At 41.4% G+C, this 14831-nt stretch overlaps 1 protein-coding gene across 3 annotated transcripts in view; it reads left to right on the top strand.

The window, feature by feature from the left end:
* The first annotated feature begins 857 nt into the window (after window positions 1–857).
* The window catches only part of FBXL2 (F-box and leucine rich repeat protein 2), an 82099-nt gene continuing 68125 nt past the window's right edge, over window positions 858–14831 (top strand). The window contains exon 1 of one of the 3 annotated variants that reach the window (XM_007447693.1): window positions 858–926. In XM_007447693.1, coding sequence (XP_007447755.1) covers window positions 924–926 — 3 coding nt within the window. In that variant the 5' untranslated portion in view covers window positions 858–923. The remainder of the gene's footprint in view (window positions 927–14831) is intronic. The other 2 variants (XM_007447695.1, XM_007447694.1) reach the window with 2 other exon arrangements.

Genomic DNA, 14831 nt, shown 5'->3' with positions numbered 1-14831 from the left:
AAAGTAGATAATAAAAGTGCGTATGGTTTGCTTCCATTTCCAAGAATATTATAATAATGTACATTTTGTTGCGGGCTTGGAAGCAGATAGACTAAAATATAAGCAGTGGTTATATCAGGTGCTGAGATTTGGTGTGGTTTTATTCTTTTTAATTCGTTATTGTTTAAAATGTCTCCAGGACTTCCCCGGTGGCACACACGTTAAGAATCTGCCTGCTAATGCAGGGGACACAGGTTCGAGCCCTGGTCCGGGAAGATCCCACATGCCGCGGAGCAGCTAAGCCCGTGCGCCACAGCTACTGAGCCTGTGCTCTAGAGCCCGTGAGCCACAACTACTGAGCCCGCGTGCCACAACTACTGAAGCCGGTGCGCCTAGAGCCCGTGCTCCGTAACGAGAGAATCCACCGCAGTGAGAAGCCTGTGCACCACAACAAAGAGTAGCCCCGGTTCACCGCAACTAGAGAAAGCCCGCGTGCAGCAACGAAGACCCAACGCAGCCAAAAATAAATAAATAAATAAATTTAAATAGATAAATAAAATGTCTCAAATAATCATGTGTTACCTGTGTAATCAAGGTAACTTAAATAAGGTTTCTTAAATAAGGTAAGTCCATAAAGGCCTTTCCCATCAGGTCAGTATGCGGCTGGGTCATCTGTCAGGTGAAGGATGTCAAGGTGATCAGAGTGAAGAGGGACAGATGCAAAGGCGGAAAGCCAAAGAGGCCCCGCCCAAGAGCCGAATCGTGGGGCGGGGGGCGGTCCAAAGGGCACCGCCCCTGCGCGTCATGTGCTGTTCGGCAGCCAATGGCCGCCTCTGAGCCCACCTAGGGGACGGGGCGGGGCGCCCAGTTGGCGTCACCAGGACAACGGGCGTTGCCGGCGCCGTGTGACTCTGGGCTGTGGGCGCGCCTGTGGCTCTTCGGCCATGGTGAGTTTGGGGCCCTCGCAGCCCGGCCGCCTGGCCCTTCCCCGCCCGGGCTGGGTCGCAGGGCGGCCGCCTTCTGGGCTGGGGCGGGCGGCGCCGGGGTCGCAGAGAGGCCGGGCTGCGGCCTGCGGGGCTGCCGGGCAGGGCAGGACTGGGCGGACCCGCGGGAGGGGGACCCCTTGGAGAGCCGGAGCGCCCGCCCGCTGCCCAGGGCCGCGTTCTCACCTTTGAGTGCCTGGCTGGGACCCCCAACCGGCCGGTCGCCGGACAGCGTGACGCTGTTTGGCCCCGGCGAGCCTAGGAAGCCACTCAAAGAGGGTGTGGTTAGAAAGAAATAAAAAAGGATATGTATGAATATCATATGCCGTATATATTCATACCAACGCTATATTGTAGTCTACGTGCTTCCTGTCTTGTTTCTATGCAGTTATGTTAGTAATATACAAATAGGTATTTCTTTGAAATTCATCAGTCTGACAGGGTTTTTAGCATGTGGAAATTTAAATTTGTAATTTTGGAGATTCCTCCCTCCTTTTTAAAAATGGGGACATTAAGCTGGAGTTTTTTCGTGCATGCAGCACCCTCACTCAGGGATTCAATTCATAATTAGTGCGTGGTAAACGTCTTAAATCATTACCTTTATTCAATAAACTTGAGAGTGCATGGACATTCCCACCTGGTCCCCATTAAGCACGTTTTTTTAAAACCTAACCTGAAGACTCAGCTCAGATATTGGCTTGAATAGGCAGGATTCAGGGAATTGCCAACCAGATGTGTGAATTCTCCAGAAGCCTCCAAAGGGTGTGAAGGAAGAGAGGGGCTGGATTCTCTGCTTGGGGACACACCTTTGGTATAGAATATTTGAGAGGGAGTGGGGGTGGGGAATAAGAAAATGCCTAGTTTGAGAAACAGTTTCTGTAACTGTTCGTAATTTCGTGTAGATTTGCTCCTTATCTGCAGGGGTTAGTGGAAGAGCTAATAAGCTGAGGATGCAGGGTGCTCCCCAAGTGGCAGTCAGCCTTCTGGAGAGAGAAACTGCCCATTGGAATCCTGGCTAGCTCTGTGTTTTCTTAATAATTAAGGTAGTAAGGGAATGTGGATGATCTGTGTCTCATTGACTCTGGAAAAACAACTGCCAGGTGTGTGGCCTGTTGATAGCAGGAAAAAAAAATCACCCACAAATTAACAGCAGTGCCTTCTTTATTTTGTGTATGTTTCTTTCAAATTCTGAATTGCTTTAAGTGAAAATTAATGGAGCCAGCAAGAGTTTCAGGAAATGAATTTTACAAAAATCTGTTTTAAATGTTGCAGTGCCTTGCTTTTACATGTTATCTGTGTGAAAAGCCCTTATGATTATAGGAAGGAGAAAAAGAATATTCAGGAGTTACATATTCACAGCTTTCTCTCTGAAGTCTCATATTCCTCCTGTTGTCCATTTTCCTTTTCTTCTCCTTTGTCTACCCCTTGTATCCTGACCCACAGTCCACCTTGATTCACTATTGTAAATTTTGGAGTTTTATTTACTCTAAAATAAAAGCATTTTATTGTACTTATGTACTAGTGGTTGCTTTGCTAAACTTAGAAATGCTTTGCTTTTTGTATATCTTTAAGCGTTAAGAATTTAATTCATGGAAGGGATTTAATTGGGTGGTAAGATGTTGCCTGGGCTCAAGGGGAAAAGGGGAATGGTTGGTATAGCAGCGGGGATGAGGAGGCTGCTTCTGTAATCCCCCAAACTGTATTCGAGATCATAACATAACCCTTCATTAAATGCTTGAATCTAAACATACAGCTTTAGCATTTGGTATTTGTGACTTTGCACATGAATTTTGGAACTCTGCTTAGCTATTTCTCAATGAAAGTTTCTTCAATTAAGCCACTTGTTTCTATTACCTTTAAATAATAATGAGAGCTGACATTTACTGTGTGCATTTTATGTGTGAGACATTTTTATAAACACTTTACGTGTCTTAATTAACCATCACAACCACCTTATGAGGAGAATACCTTTTCCCCATTTGGGAGGTGAGGAAATTGAGGCACAGAGAGGTAAAGTAACTTGCCCCAGTCACCCAGCCAGATTTCAAAACCAGGCGTCTTGTCTCAGAACCTGCTTATGGGACTTCCCTGGTGGCGCAGTGGTTAAGAATCTACCTGCTAGTGAAGGGGACACGGGTTCGAGCCCTGGTCCGGGAAGATCCCACAAGCAGCTAAGCCCGTGTGCCACAGCTACTGAGCCTGCACTCTAGAGCCTGCGAGCCACAACTACTGAGCCTGTGTACCACATCTACTGAAGCCCGTGCTCCTAGAGCCCGTACTCCACAACGAAGAGTAGCCACCGCTCGATACAACTAGAGAAAGCCTGTGTACAGCAACAAAGACTCAATGCAGCCATAAATAAGTAAATTAATTAATTAAAAAAAAAAGAACCTGCTTATGGTTTTGGATTATAATGTATAGTGTATTGTTATATGTTCCTCAATATATATGCTATTTATATGTTACGAAATTAGTTTTCTCTTTTACTTGGATTTTAATGTTCTGAGCACTTATGTATACAAACATTTACTTGTATTTTGTTCTTGGCACTGGGCTGGACGCTGTAGAACAGAGTAGGCACTCCTAACCTTCTCTCCTCTCCTCTTTCACACAGATGAGATGAAGAGGCATCAGTGAAGACAGATTATTGGATTAGGGTTCATACTCATGGCTGTAATAGCATTTAAAGTTTCTCCTGTCATTTCAGTTTGTGCTCAGGAATTGGCACCTGCTTTTGTGAATCACAAAGACCAGCTTTTTTTTTTTAATTTTATTGAAGTGTAGTTGATTTGCAATGTGGTGCCAATCTCTGCTGTACAGCAGAGTGACTCAGTTATACACATACAATCATTCTTTTTTTAAAATATTCTTTTCTATTATGATTTATCCCAGGAGATTGGATATAGTTCCCTATGCTATACAGTAGGACCTTGTTGTTTATCCATTCTATATATAATAGTTTGCATCTGCTAACCCCAAACTCCCACTCCATCCCTCCCCTAACCCCCTCCCCCTTAGCAGCCACAAGTCTGTTCTCTATGTCCGTGAGTCTGTTTCTGTTTCATAGATAGGTTCACTTGTGTCATGTTGTAGATTCCACATATAAATGATATCATATGGTATTTGTCTTTCTCTTTCTGACTTCACTTAGCATGATAATCTTCGGTTGTATCCATGTTGCTGCAAATGGCATTATTTCATTTTTTTTTTTTTTGCGGTACGTGAGCCTCTCACTGTCGCGGCCTCTCCCGTCGCGGCCTCTCCCGTCGCGGAGCACAGGCTCCGGACGCACAGGCTCAGCGGCCGTGGCTCACGGGCCCAGCCGCTCCGCGGCATGTGGGATCTTCCCAGACCGGGGCACGAACCCGTGTCCCCTGCATCGGCAGGTGGACTCTCAACCACTGCGCCACCAGGGAAGCCCTATTTCATTCTTTTTTATGGCTGAGTAAGTAGTATTCCATTGTATATATGTACCACATCTTCTTTATCCATTCATCCGTCAGTGGACATTTAGGTTTTTTCCATGTCTTGGCTATTGTGAGTAGTGCTGCTATGAACATAGGGGTGCATGTATCTTTTTGAATTATAGTTTTCTCTGGGTATATGCCCAGGAGTGGGATTGCTGGATCATATGGTAATTCGATTTTTAGTTTTCTGAGGAACCTCCATATTATTTTTCACAATGGCTGCACCAACTTACATTCCCACCGACAGTGTAGGAGGGTTCCCTTTTCTCCACACCCCTCTCTAGCACGTGTTATTTGTAGACTTTTTAATGATGGCCATTCTGAGCGGTGTGAGGTGGTACCTCACTGTAGTTTTGATTTGCATTTCTCTAATGATTAGTGATGTTGAGCATCATTTCATGTGCCTACTGGCCATCTGTATGTCTTCTTTGGAGGAATGTCTATTAAGGCAGTGGTCCCCAACCTTTTTTGCACCAGGGACCGGTTTCATGGAAGACAGTTTTTCCACTGGGGTAGGGGGTGCGGTGGGATATGATGGTTCAGGCGGTAATGCGAGTGGTGGTTAGTGGCATATGAAGCTTCGCTCACTTGCCCACTGCTCACCTTCTGCTGTGTGGCCCCGTTCCTAACAGGCCACGGACCTGTAGTTGTGCGCGGCCCGGGGGTTGGGGACCCCTGTATTAAGGTTTTCTGCCCATTTTTCTTTTTTTAAAAAAGATTTTTTTGATGTGGACCATTTTTTAAAGTCTTTATTGAATTTGTTACAGTATTGCTTCTGTTTTATGTTTTGTTTTTTTGCCCATGAGGCATGTGGGAATTGTAGCTCCCTGACCAGGGATCAAACCCGCACCCCTTGCTTTAGAAGGTGAAGTCTCAACCACTGGACTGCCAGGGAAGTCCCCTTCTGCCCATTTTTCGATTGGGTTGTTTGATTTTTTGTTGTTGAGTTGTATGAGCCGTTTGTATCTTTTGGAGATTAAGCCCTTGTTGGTCTCATCATTTGCAAATATTTTCTCCCATTCCGTAGGTTGTCTTTTCTTTTCTTTCTTTCTTTCTTTCTTTTTTTTTTTCTTATGGTTTCCTTTGCTGTGTAAAAGCTTGTAAGTTTATTAGGTCCCATTTGTTTATTTTTGTTCTTATTTCTGTTGCCTTGGGAGACTGACCTAAGAAAACATTGGTATGATTTATAAGACCAGCTTTTAAGGTAAAGCCATTTAGAATTGGGGGATGAAACTATTTTTAAAAGTAAAATTTTCTGAGATCTTTCCTAATAAAAAATTTCACATTTATTTTAGTTGTATATGCTAAAACTGTTATAAAAAGACATCAAATAACTATTTAAACTTTAATTCATATGGATTAAAATATACGTTGGGATACCTCTTGTCATCAGGTTTTTGTTATTGCTTACCACTTTAGCTTGTAAGGCAGATTTATTTTTTGGAAATAATAAAATAACGTATCATACAGTTTTCCCATTTTAATTCATTTTATTTGGATTTTCTCCCTATTTTGGCCTTTCCTTTATGTATTTGCCTGTGGTTAGGACTTCTCAGAGGTGTTGAGAAGCACAATAAAATATATTTTATTTTACAGGCAGTTTTGGTCTCTTTGCCATCACATGGTATATAGTTAAGAGGGATTATATAATGAGATCTGTGTTAATAGATATGACAAGACGTTTCTCTATGCATTAATTTTTCTACTCTTGTCAAAATTTGGTCTCTCTTTTGGCTGCACTGGGGTGGGGACACATAATTTTTAGTAATTATAACAACTTGCTTTCATGGAACCGTTCCACTGTGCCCAGTTTTAGGCTGATCACTTCACGTTTATCTCATTTAACCCTTCTAACATCGCTGTGAGATTAACATCATTGTACCCACTTAACAGGCCTAGTTGATTAGGCAGTTTGCCCAAGGTCACATAGTTGGTGAGTGGCAGAGCCAGGATTTGAACTCAACTAGTCTGTCTCCAAAGTCTGATGTCTTAACTATTGCACCATGGCTTCTTCCCAAACTAAAGATTGTGCCCAGTGCCTGGCATGAACATACTACCCCAAGATTAAGAGTCTTGGTGTCTTGTCAGCTGAGCCAGCAAGCTCTTTTTCTTTTATGACAGACTCTCTATTATGATGTTGTGTAATGACATCCTGAAGGATTTACTTGGCTTTTTTTTTTTTTTTTTATAACAGTACAGACCACCAAAGCTCAGATATGGGCAGCCATAGGTTGGGCTACACTTTTACTTCTGCCTTCCCTGCCTCATTTTGTGTCTCACCTCTACCCTGTGTAGTGTCTACCTCAACCACTGACACTTCCAGCACTGGGGTGGTTGGAGCAGAGGGGTCTAGGGAAGCAGAACAGGGCAGTCATTGGGAAAGCTTTTGTGGAGTCACACTCACGGTTCAAACCCAGCTTTTCCAGTTCTCAGTGCTGCCCGTGTAATTGTGTCTTTCTATTAAATTTTCTGTCTCATGGTTTTCTAGCCAGCAAATATTTGTCCCACTATGTGCCAGTCACTGTTTTAGGCAGTGGGTATCCAGTAGTGAATGAAACAGGGAAGCCTCTGCCCTCATGGAGTTTATGTTCTAGCAGTGGGAAGACAGATAATAAACATACAGATAAGGTGGTGAAGAGTGCTTTGGAGAAAAAGAAAGCTGAGTAAGAGAAAGGAAGTTTTGCAGGATGGGTGAGTGGATGAGAAGTGGGAGGACTTGCTTTTTATGTAGGTGGAAGGGAAGGCCTCTCTGATAAGGTGACATCTGAGCAGAGGATATGTCATGGGAATGCCTAGAGAAAGACCATTTCAGGAAAGGACACAAGTGTAAAGGTCCTGGTGCACTGCCTGGTGTGTTGGAGAAACAGCAAGGAAAACAGTGAGGCTGGAGTGGAGAAAGACATGGCAAGAGGGAAGACCAAGGTAGTCAGTGAGACCAGATCGCCTAGGACTTATAAGCCATTTAAAGGAGTTTGCCTTTCCCTTTGAGGGAAGGGGAAATGATTGGTAAAGTTTAAGAAGAATGACAGAATATGACATATTTTATAAAAGGACCATTCTGTCTGCTATGTGGAAAATACATGTGGGGTAGGAGGGAGGGGAGAAAGGACAAGAACAGAGGAGACCAGAGAGGACATTATTGGTGCAGTCATCCATAGGATTGGCTGTGGAATAGAAAAGAAAAGGAAGTCAAGGATGGTTCAGTGATTTGAGCCTGAGCAATAGGAACAGGTTGTCATTTGCTGAGATGAAGACCATGGGAGGAGTAAATTTAGCGTAGGGATGAAGAAAGGAGTTGGTTTTGGACTTGATAAATTTGTGACCCTTATTAGACATCTGAAATCGAAAGGCACCTAAAGACACACAATTATGTTTTCAGAAACAGTGGGATATTTTAAAAACACAAACTTAATTGAATCTTGAAATAATTAGATTTGGAAGAGACTTTTGAGTTTCTCTAGTACAGTCCTTTCATTTTACAAATTAGAAATACTGAGAGGTTAAATGCCTTCCCCAGAGTCAAATAGCCCTTACTACCTGTTGTGCAGTACAAAGAACCCTAGACTTGGAGTCAGGAGATACAAGTTTATACTGTAGTTTTTCTGGGTTTTTTTTTTTTTTGGTTGTTGTTTGTTTTTAGTGCTAAACCTTGGGCAAGTCATTTATCTGCTCCAAGTCTGTTTTTCTTCTATCAGAATGGATAATAAAGACTTCCACTTTCTGTTAGGACTTGGAAAGTTGCAAAAATTAGACATTGCTGTTTCTACCCTAACAGTGGGAAAAGATAGAGAAGCTAGAAAATCACAGTTCTTTAAAAATCCTCTAGAGAGCTGAGGACACAAAGAAATCTAAATGAATTAAAATCCAGGATGTAATGTGCCCTTCCCAGAAAAAAGGAGACACATAGGTAACTTTCATCCATGGTGGGGCCAGCAGGAGGAAGAAGACTCTGCTATAGACACAGCTTGGAGAAATCAGCCAAACTTTTACTGCATGGGGGCTGGAGTGACATTTGGAACCCTGAGGAGCCCCAGCCGCAGAGCTAGGCTGCACCTACCTCTCTTTGCCATGGACCTTCACTGAGTACATGGATGTAGACCTGTGCTGGAGGCTGGGGCCAAGGGAAGAGAGCTGAGAACATCCTTGAGGTGGGCGGAGCCTTCTGAAGACTTGGGGCAGGACAGGAGAGTCAGCAGAAACCTCTGAGGTGCTAGGGGCTTTCGCCAAATGTAAGGCAGGGCCACAATGGATGGGGCCCACGGGAGAGCTAAGAAATGTCCCTCTATGGCTATCCAGGTTTTCAGTCAGGACAAGGCAAAAGGCTTTCAGAGGGTGGAGTTAGAGTAACAGGGCAGAGAGAGAGCTCCTTAAGGAACGGACAGTAGAGGGTGCCTCTGCAGAGCAAAGTACTCCCCAGCTGGCAGCCAGAAAGTAAAACAGAGAGTGCTCACTAGCAGCCTGGTTGTACAGCTCAAAGAGATCTGTGAAGTTTTACTAGTGCTCAGATCCCAACTTCTCTTGAAGGTGAGGTTCTGATGTCACCCTAAAAAAATTTTAAACCATTCTTGAACTGAATCTGACTAATGCTACAACAAATCTGAAACCCAGGTCAACTAGAGATTAAAAGGATTCAATACCCGCCCCCCCAGCAACCTAATTGAAGGAGGAACTGCCCTTTATGGAGGTAAATTACTTTAAAAAAATTCAGGTGTAATTGACATATAACATATTAGTTTAAGCTGTACAACAGAATGATTTGATATTTGTATATATTGTACAATGATCACCACAATAAGTCTAGTTAACATCTGTCACCATACATAGAGAATTTTTTTCTTGTGAGAATTTTTAAGATTTACTCTTCTAGCACTTTCAAATATGCCATACAGTATTAATAGCTATAGTTACCATGCTGTATATTACATTCCCATGACTTATTCATGTTATAACTGGAAGTTTGTACCTTTTGACCCCCTTCATCCATTTTGCCCACCCTCCCATTCCCCCACCTCTGGAACCATAAATCTGTATATATATGAGCTCATTTTTTTTTTATGATTACCCATATAAGATCATTTGTCTTTCAAAGTGTTTGTCTTTCATTGTGTGACTTATTTCACTTAGCATAATGCCCTCAAAGTCCATCCATGTTGTTGCAAGTGTGAAAATTTTCCTTCTTTTTTATGGTTGAATAACATTCCATTGTATATATCTACCATATTTTCTGTATCCATTCATTTATCGATAGACATTTCAGTTGTTTCCATATCTTGGCTACTGTACATAATGCTTCAGTGAACATAGGAGTGCCTGTATCTTTTGAAACAATGTTTTTGTTTTCTTCAGAAAAATACCCTGAAGTGGAATTCCTGGATCATATGGTAGTTCTGTTTTTTTAATTTGTTGAGGAACCTCCATACTGTTTTCCACAGTGGCTGCATCAATTTACATTCCTACCAACAGTGCATAAGGGTTCCTTTTTTTCCACATTCTCACCAACACTTGTTATTTGTTGTCTTTTTGGTAATAGCCATTCTGACAGGTGTGAGGTGGTATAGATTGCCTTGGGTAGTATGTTCACTTTAACAATATTAATTTTTCCAATACAAGGTATATCTTTTCATCTGTTTGTGTCATCTTCAATTTCTTCACCTTATAGTTTTATAGACTTAATGTCTTACAGTTTTCTGAATACAGGTCTTTTACCTCCTTAGGTAGGTTTATTTGTAGTTATTTTATTCTTTTTGATGAGTTGGTAAATGGGATTGTTTCCTTATCTTTTTTTTTTCTTGTAAGATTTAATTTTATTTATTTTTGGCTGTGTTGGGTTTTCGTTGCTGCACGTGGGCTTTCTCTAGTTGTGGCAAGTGGGGGCTACTCTTTGTTGCGGTGAGTGGGTTTCTTGTTGCAGTGGCTTCTCTTGTTGCGGAGCACAGGCTCTAGGTACACGGATTTCAGTAGTTGCAGCATGCAGGCCCAGTAGTTGTGGTTCACGGGCTTAGTTGCTCCGCGGCAAGTGGGATCTTCCTGGACCAGGGATTGAACCCGTGTCCCGTGCACTTGACAGGTGGATTCCTATCCACTGCACCACCAGGGAAGTCCCTGTTCGTTGTCAATGCATAGAAATGCAACAGATTTCTGTATATCAGTTTTGTATCCTGCAACTTTACCAGATTCATTAATAAGCTGTAGTAGTTTCTGGTGGCATCTTTAGGATTTTCTACACTTAGTATCATGCAAACAGTGACAGTTTTACTTCTTCCTTTCCAAATTCGGATTTATTTCTTTTTCTTGTCTGATTGCTGTGGCTAGGACTTCCAGTACTCTGTTGAATAAAAGTGTTGAGAGTGGGCATGTAATTAACCCACCTAACTGCTTTCAGCTTCTCACCATTGAGTATGATGTTAGCTGTGGGTTTGTCATATATGGCCTTTAGTATGTTGATGTATGTTTCCTCTAGGCCCACTTTCTAGAGAGTTTTTATCATAAATCGATGTCGAATATTGTCAAAAGCTTTTTATGCATCTGTTGAAATAATCATATGTTTTTTATTCTTCATTCTGTTAACATGGTGTATCACATTGATTTTGAAGATATTGAAAAATTCTTGCATCCCTGGGATAAATCCCAGTTGATTATGGCGTATGATTCTTTTAATGTATTGTGGGAATCAGTTTGCTAATATTGTGTTGAGGATTTTTGCATCTTGTTCATCAGTGATATTGGCCTGTAATTTTCTTTTTCTGTGATATCCTTGGTTTTGGTATCAGGGTGATGCTGGCCTCACAGAATGAATTTGGAAGTGTTCCTTCCTCTGCAGTTTCTTTTTTTTGGGAGGGAGAATAGTTTGAGAAGGATAGGTGTTAACTCTTCTCTAAATGTTTAGTAGAAATCACCTGTGAAGGCATTGGATCCTGGTCTTTTCTTTGTTGGGAGTTTTTAAATTACTGATTCAATTTCATTACTGGTAATTGGTCTGTTCATATTTTCTATTTCTTCCTGGTTCAGTCTTGGGAGATTGTACATTTCTAAGAATTTGTCCATTTCTTCTAAGCTGTCCATTTTATTGGCATATAGTTTGATCACTGTTGTCTCTGATCCTTTGTATTTCTGTGGTGTCGCTTGTAACTTCTTTTTCATCTCTGATTTCATTGGGTTTTCTTGATAAATTTGGCTAAAGGTTTATCGATTTTGTTTATCTTTGCAAAGAACCAACTTTTAGTTTCATTGATCTTTTCTATTTTTTTAGTCTCTATTTCATTTATTTCTGCTCTGATCTTTATGATTTCTTTCCTTCTACTAACTTTGGGTTTTGTTTGTTCTTTCTCTAGTTCCTTTAGATGTAAGTTTAGGTTGTTTGAGATTTTTCTTGTTTCCTGAGGTAAACTTGTATTGCTGTAAACTCCTCTTAGAACTGTTTTTGCTGCATCCCATTGGTTTTGGATCATCATGTTTTCATTTCCATTTGTCTCTAGGTATTTTTGATTTCCTCTTTGATTTCTTTAATGATCCATTGGTGGTTTAGTAGCATATTGTTTAGCCTCCATGTGTTTGTGTTTTTTGCATTTTTTTCCCTTGTAGTTGATTTGTAGTCTCATAGCGTTGTGGTTGGAAAAGATACTTGATATTATTTCAGTTTTCTTAAATTTACTGAGGCTTGTTTTGAAGCCTAACGTGATCTATCCTGGAGAATGTTCCATGTGCCCTTGAAAAGAATGTGTATTCTGCTGCTTCTGGATGGAATGCTCTTTATGTATCAGTTAAGTCCATCTCGTCTAATGTGTCATTTCAGGCCAGTGTTTCCTTATTGGTTTTCTGTCTAGATGATCTGTTCATCGATGTAAGTGAGGTGTTAAATTCCTCTACTATTATGTTACTGTTGATTTCTCCTTTTATGTCTGTTAATATTTGCCTTATATATTGAGGTGCTCCTGTGTTGGGTGCATATATATTTACAATTGTTCTGTCTTCTTCTTGGATTGATCCCTTGATCATTATGTAGTGTGCTTCTTTGTAACAGTCTTTATTTTAAAGTATGTTTTATCTGATAAAAGTATTCCTATTCTGGCTTTTTTTTGATTTCCATTTGCATGGAATACCTTTTCCATCCCCTCACTTTCAGTCTTTTGTGTCTTTAGATCTGAAGTGAGTCTCTTGTAGGCAGCATATATATGGGTCTTGTTTTTGTATCCATTGAGCCATGCTGTGTCTTTTGATTGGAACATATAGTCTGTTTACAGTTAAGGTAATTATTGATATGTATGTTCTTGTTGCCATTTTGTTAGTTGTTTGGGGTTTGTTTTGTTTTGTCTTTTTCTTCTTCTGTTCTTCTCTTGTGATTTTACTGTTTTTAGTGTTATATTTGGATTCCTTTTTCTTTTTTTGTGTGTATATCTATTTTTGATTTTTGTTTTGTGGTTACCATGAGATTTTTATATAGCAATCTATACATATGAGATTAAGTTGCTGATCTCTTACTTTCAAATGCGTTTTAATAACCCTGTCTTTGTACTCTTCTCCCCTCACGATTACTGTTTTTATATTATATCTTTTATCTAATTGTTTCATGTATCCCTTAACTGCTTAAGTGATTTTGATAGTGATATTACTACCTTCATCATTTAACCTTCCTACTCACTTTATGCGTGGATGATTCCCTACCTTTACTATGTGTTTGCCTTTACTGATGAGCTTTTTCATTTCATAATTTTCATGTTTCTCATTGTGGCCTTTTCTTTTTTCACCTGGAGAAGTTCCTTTAATATTTGTTGTAAAGCTGATTTGATGGTGCTGAACTCTTTTAGCTTTTGCTTGTTTGTAAAGCTTTTGATCTTTCTATCAAATCTGAACGAGAGGCTTGCTGGGTAGAGTATTTCTTTGTTGTAGGTTGCAGGTTCTTCCCTTTCATCATTTAAAATATATCATGCCACTCCCTTCTGGCCTGCAGGGTTTCTGCTGAAAAATCAGCTGATAGGCTTATGGGAGTTCCCTTGGATGTTATTTGTTGCTTTTCCCTTGCTGCTTTTAAAATTATCTCTTTATCTTTAATTTTTTGTCATTTTAATTACACTGTGTCTTGGTGTGTTACTCTTTGGGTTAATCTTGTATGGAACTCTCTGCCCTTCCTGGACTTGGATGACTGTTTCCTTTTCCAGGTTAGGGAAGTTTCCACCTGTTATTTCTTCAAATATGTTCTCAGCTCCTTTTTATCTCTCTTCTCCTTCTGGGACCGCTATAATGTGAATATTTGTACACTTGATATTGTCCCAAAGGGCTCTTAAACTGTCCTCATTTCTGTTTGTTCTTTTTCCTTTTTTCTCTTTAGTGGCAGTGATTTCTACTACTCCATCTCTCAGCTTGCTGATCCATTTTTCTGTATCATTTAGTCTACTGTAGATGCCTTCTAGTATATTTTTCATTTCAGTTATTGTGTTCTTCATCTTTCTCTTTTTATCTTATGTTTTCTCTTTGTTAAAAACTTTTAACTTCTTACTCTGTGCATCCATTCTTGTCCTGAGTTCTTTGATCATCTTTATGATCATTACCCTGGACTCTTTCTTGGGTAGATTGCGTGTCTCCACTTCACTAAGTTCTTATTCTAGGGTTTTATCTTGTTCCTTCATTTAGAACATGTTCTTCTGTCACCTCATTTTGCCTAAGTTGCTGGGTTTTTTGTTTGTTTGTTTGTTTGTTTTTCCGGTACGCGGGCCTCTCACTGTTGTGGCCTTTCCCGCTGTGGAGCACAGGCTCCGGACGCGCAGGCTCAGTGGCCATGGCTCACGGGCCCAGCCGCTCCGCGGCATGTGGGATCTTCCCGGACTGGGGCACGAACCCGTGTCCCCTGCATTGGCAGGCGGACTCTCAACCACTGCGCCACCAGGAAAGCCCCACTGTTTGTATTTTTATGTATCTGTTGGGTTAATTACGTTTCCTGACCTTGGAGAAGTATTCTTCTATAGGAGATGTGCTATGCACCCTAGTAGTGCAGTCCCCTATCATGGCCAAGCTATATGTTCTAGCAGTTCCCTCTATGAGGGCTGCATGTTTCCTTCTGTTGTGGCAGGCTGACTATGTGGACAGTCTGGTAGGCTTGGTTGGCCCCTACTCCGGTTGGTTGCCAGGCCATGGTTTGGCCATGCTTTGGGAGGCTGTTGGCTACTGGTTGGTGGAGCCTAGTCACGAGGCAGCTGACTGCTGTACCCCAGGGGGCCCTGGGGCTAGTCCTGGCTCACTGGTGGGTGGAATCAGGGTCCAGAAAACTTTGGGGCTTGTTGCCCACCTACTGTTGGGTGAAGCCAGGTCTTGGGATTAATGCCGGACTGCTAGCAGTCACAGTTGGGTCCTGGAGTCTGGCTGTAGTGCCCAGGGATCACAGAGTTGGTGTCAGATAACTGGTGTGTGT

The sequence above is a fragment of the Lipotes vexillifer genome, unplaced genomic scaffold (genome assembly GCF_000442215.2).
Source record: "Lipotes vexillifer unplaced genomic scaffold, Lipotes_vexillifer_v1.1 scaffold73, whole genome shotgun sequence".
Taxonomy (NCBI): domain Eukaryota; kingdom Metazoa; phylum Chordata; class Mammalia; order Artiodactyla; family Lipotidae; genus Lipotes; species Lipotes vexillifer.
The sequence above is the reverse complement of the archived record's forward strand: the minus strand, read 5'-3'. Positions and strand labels throughout refer to the sequence as shown.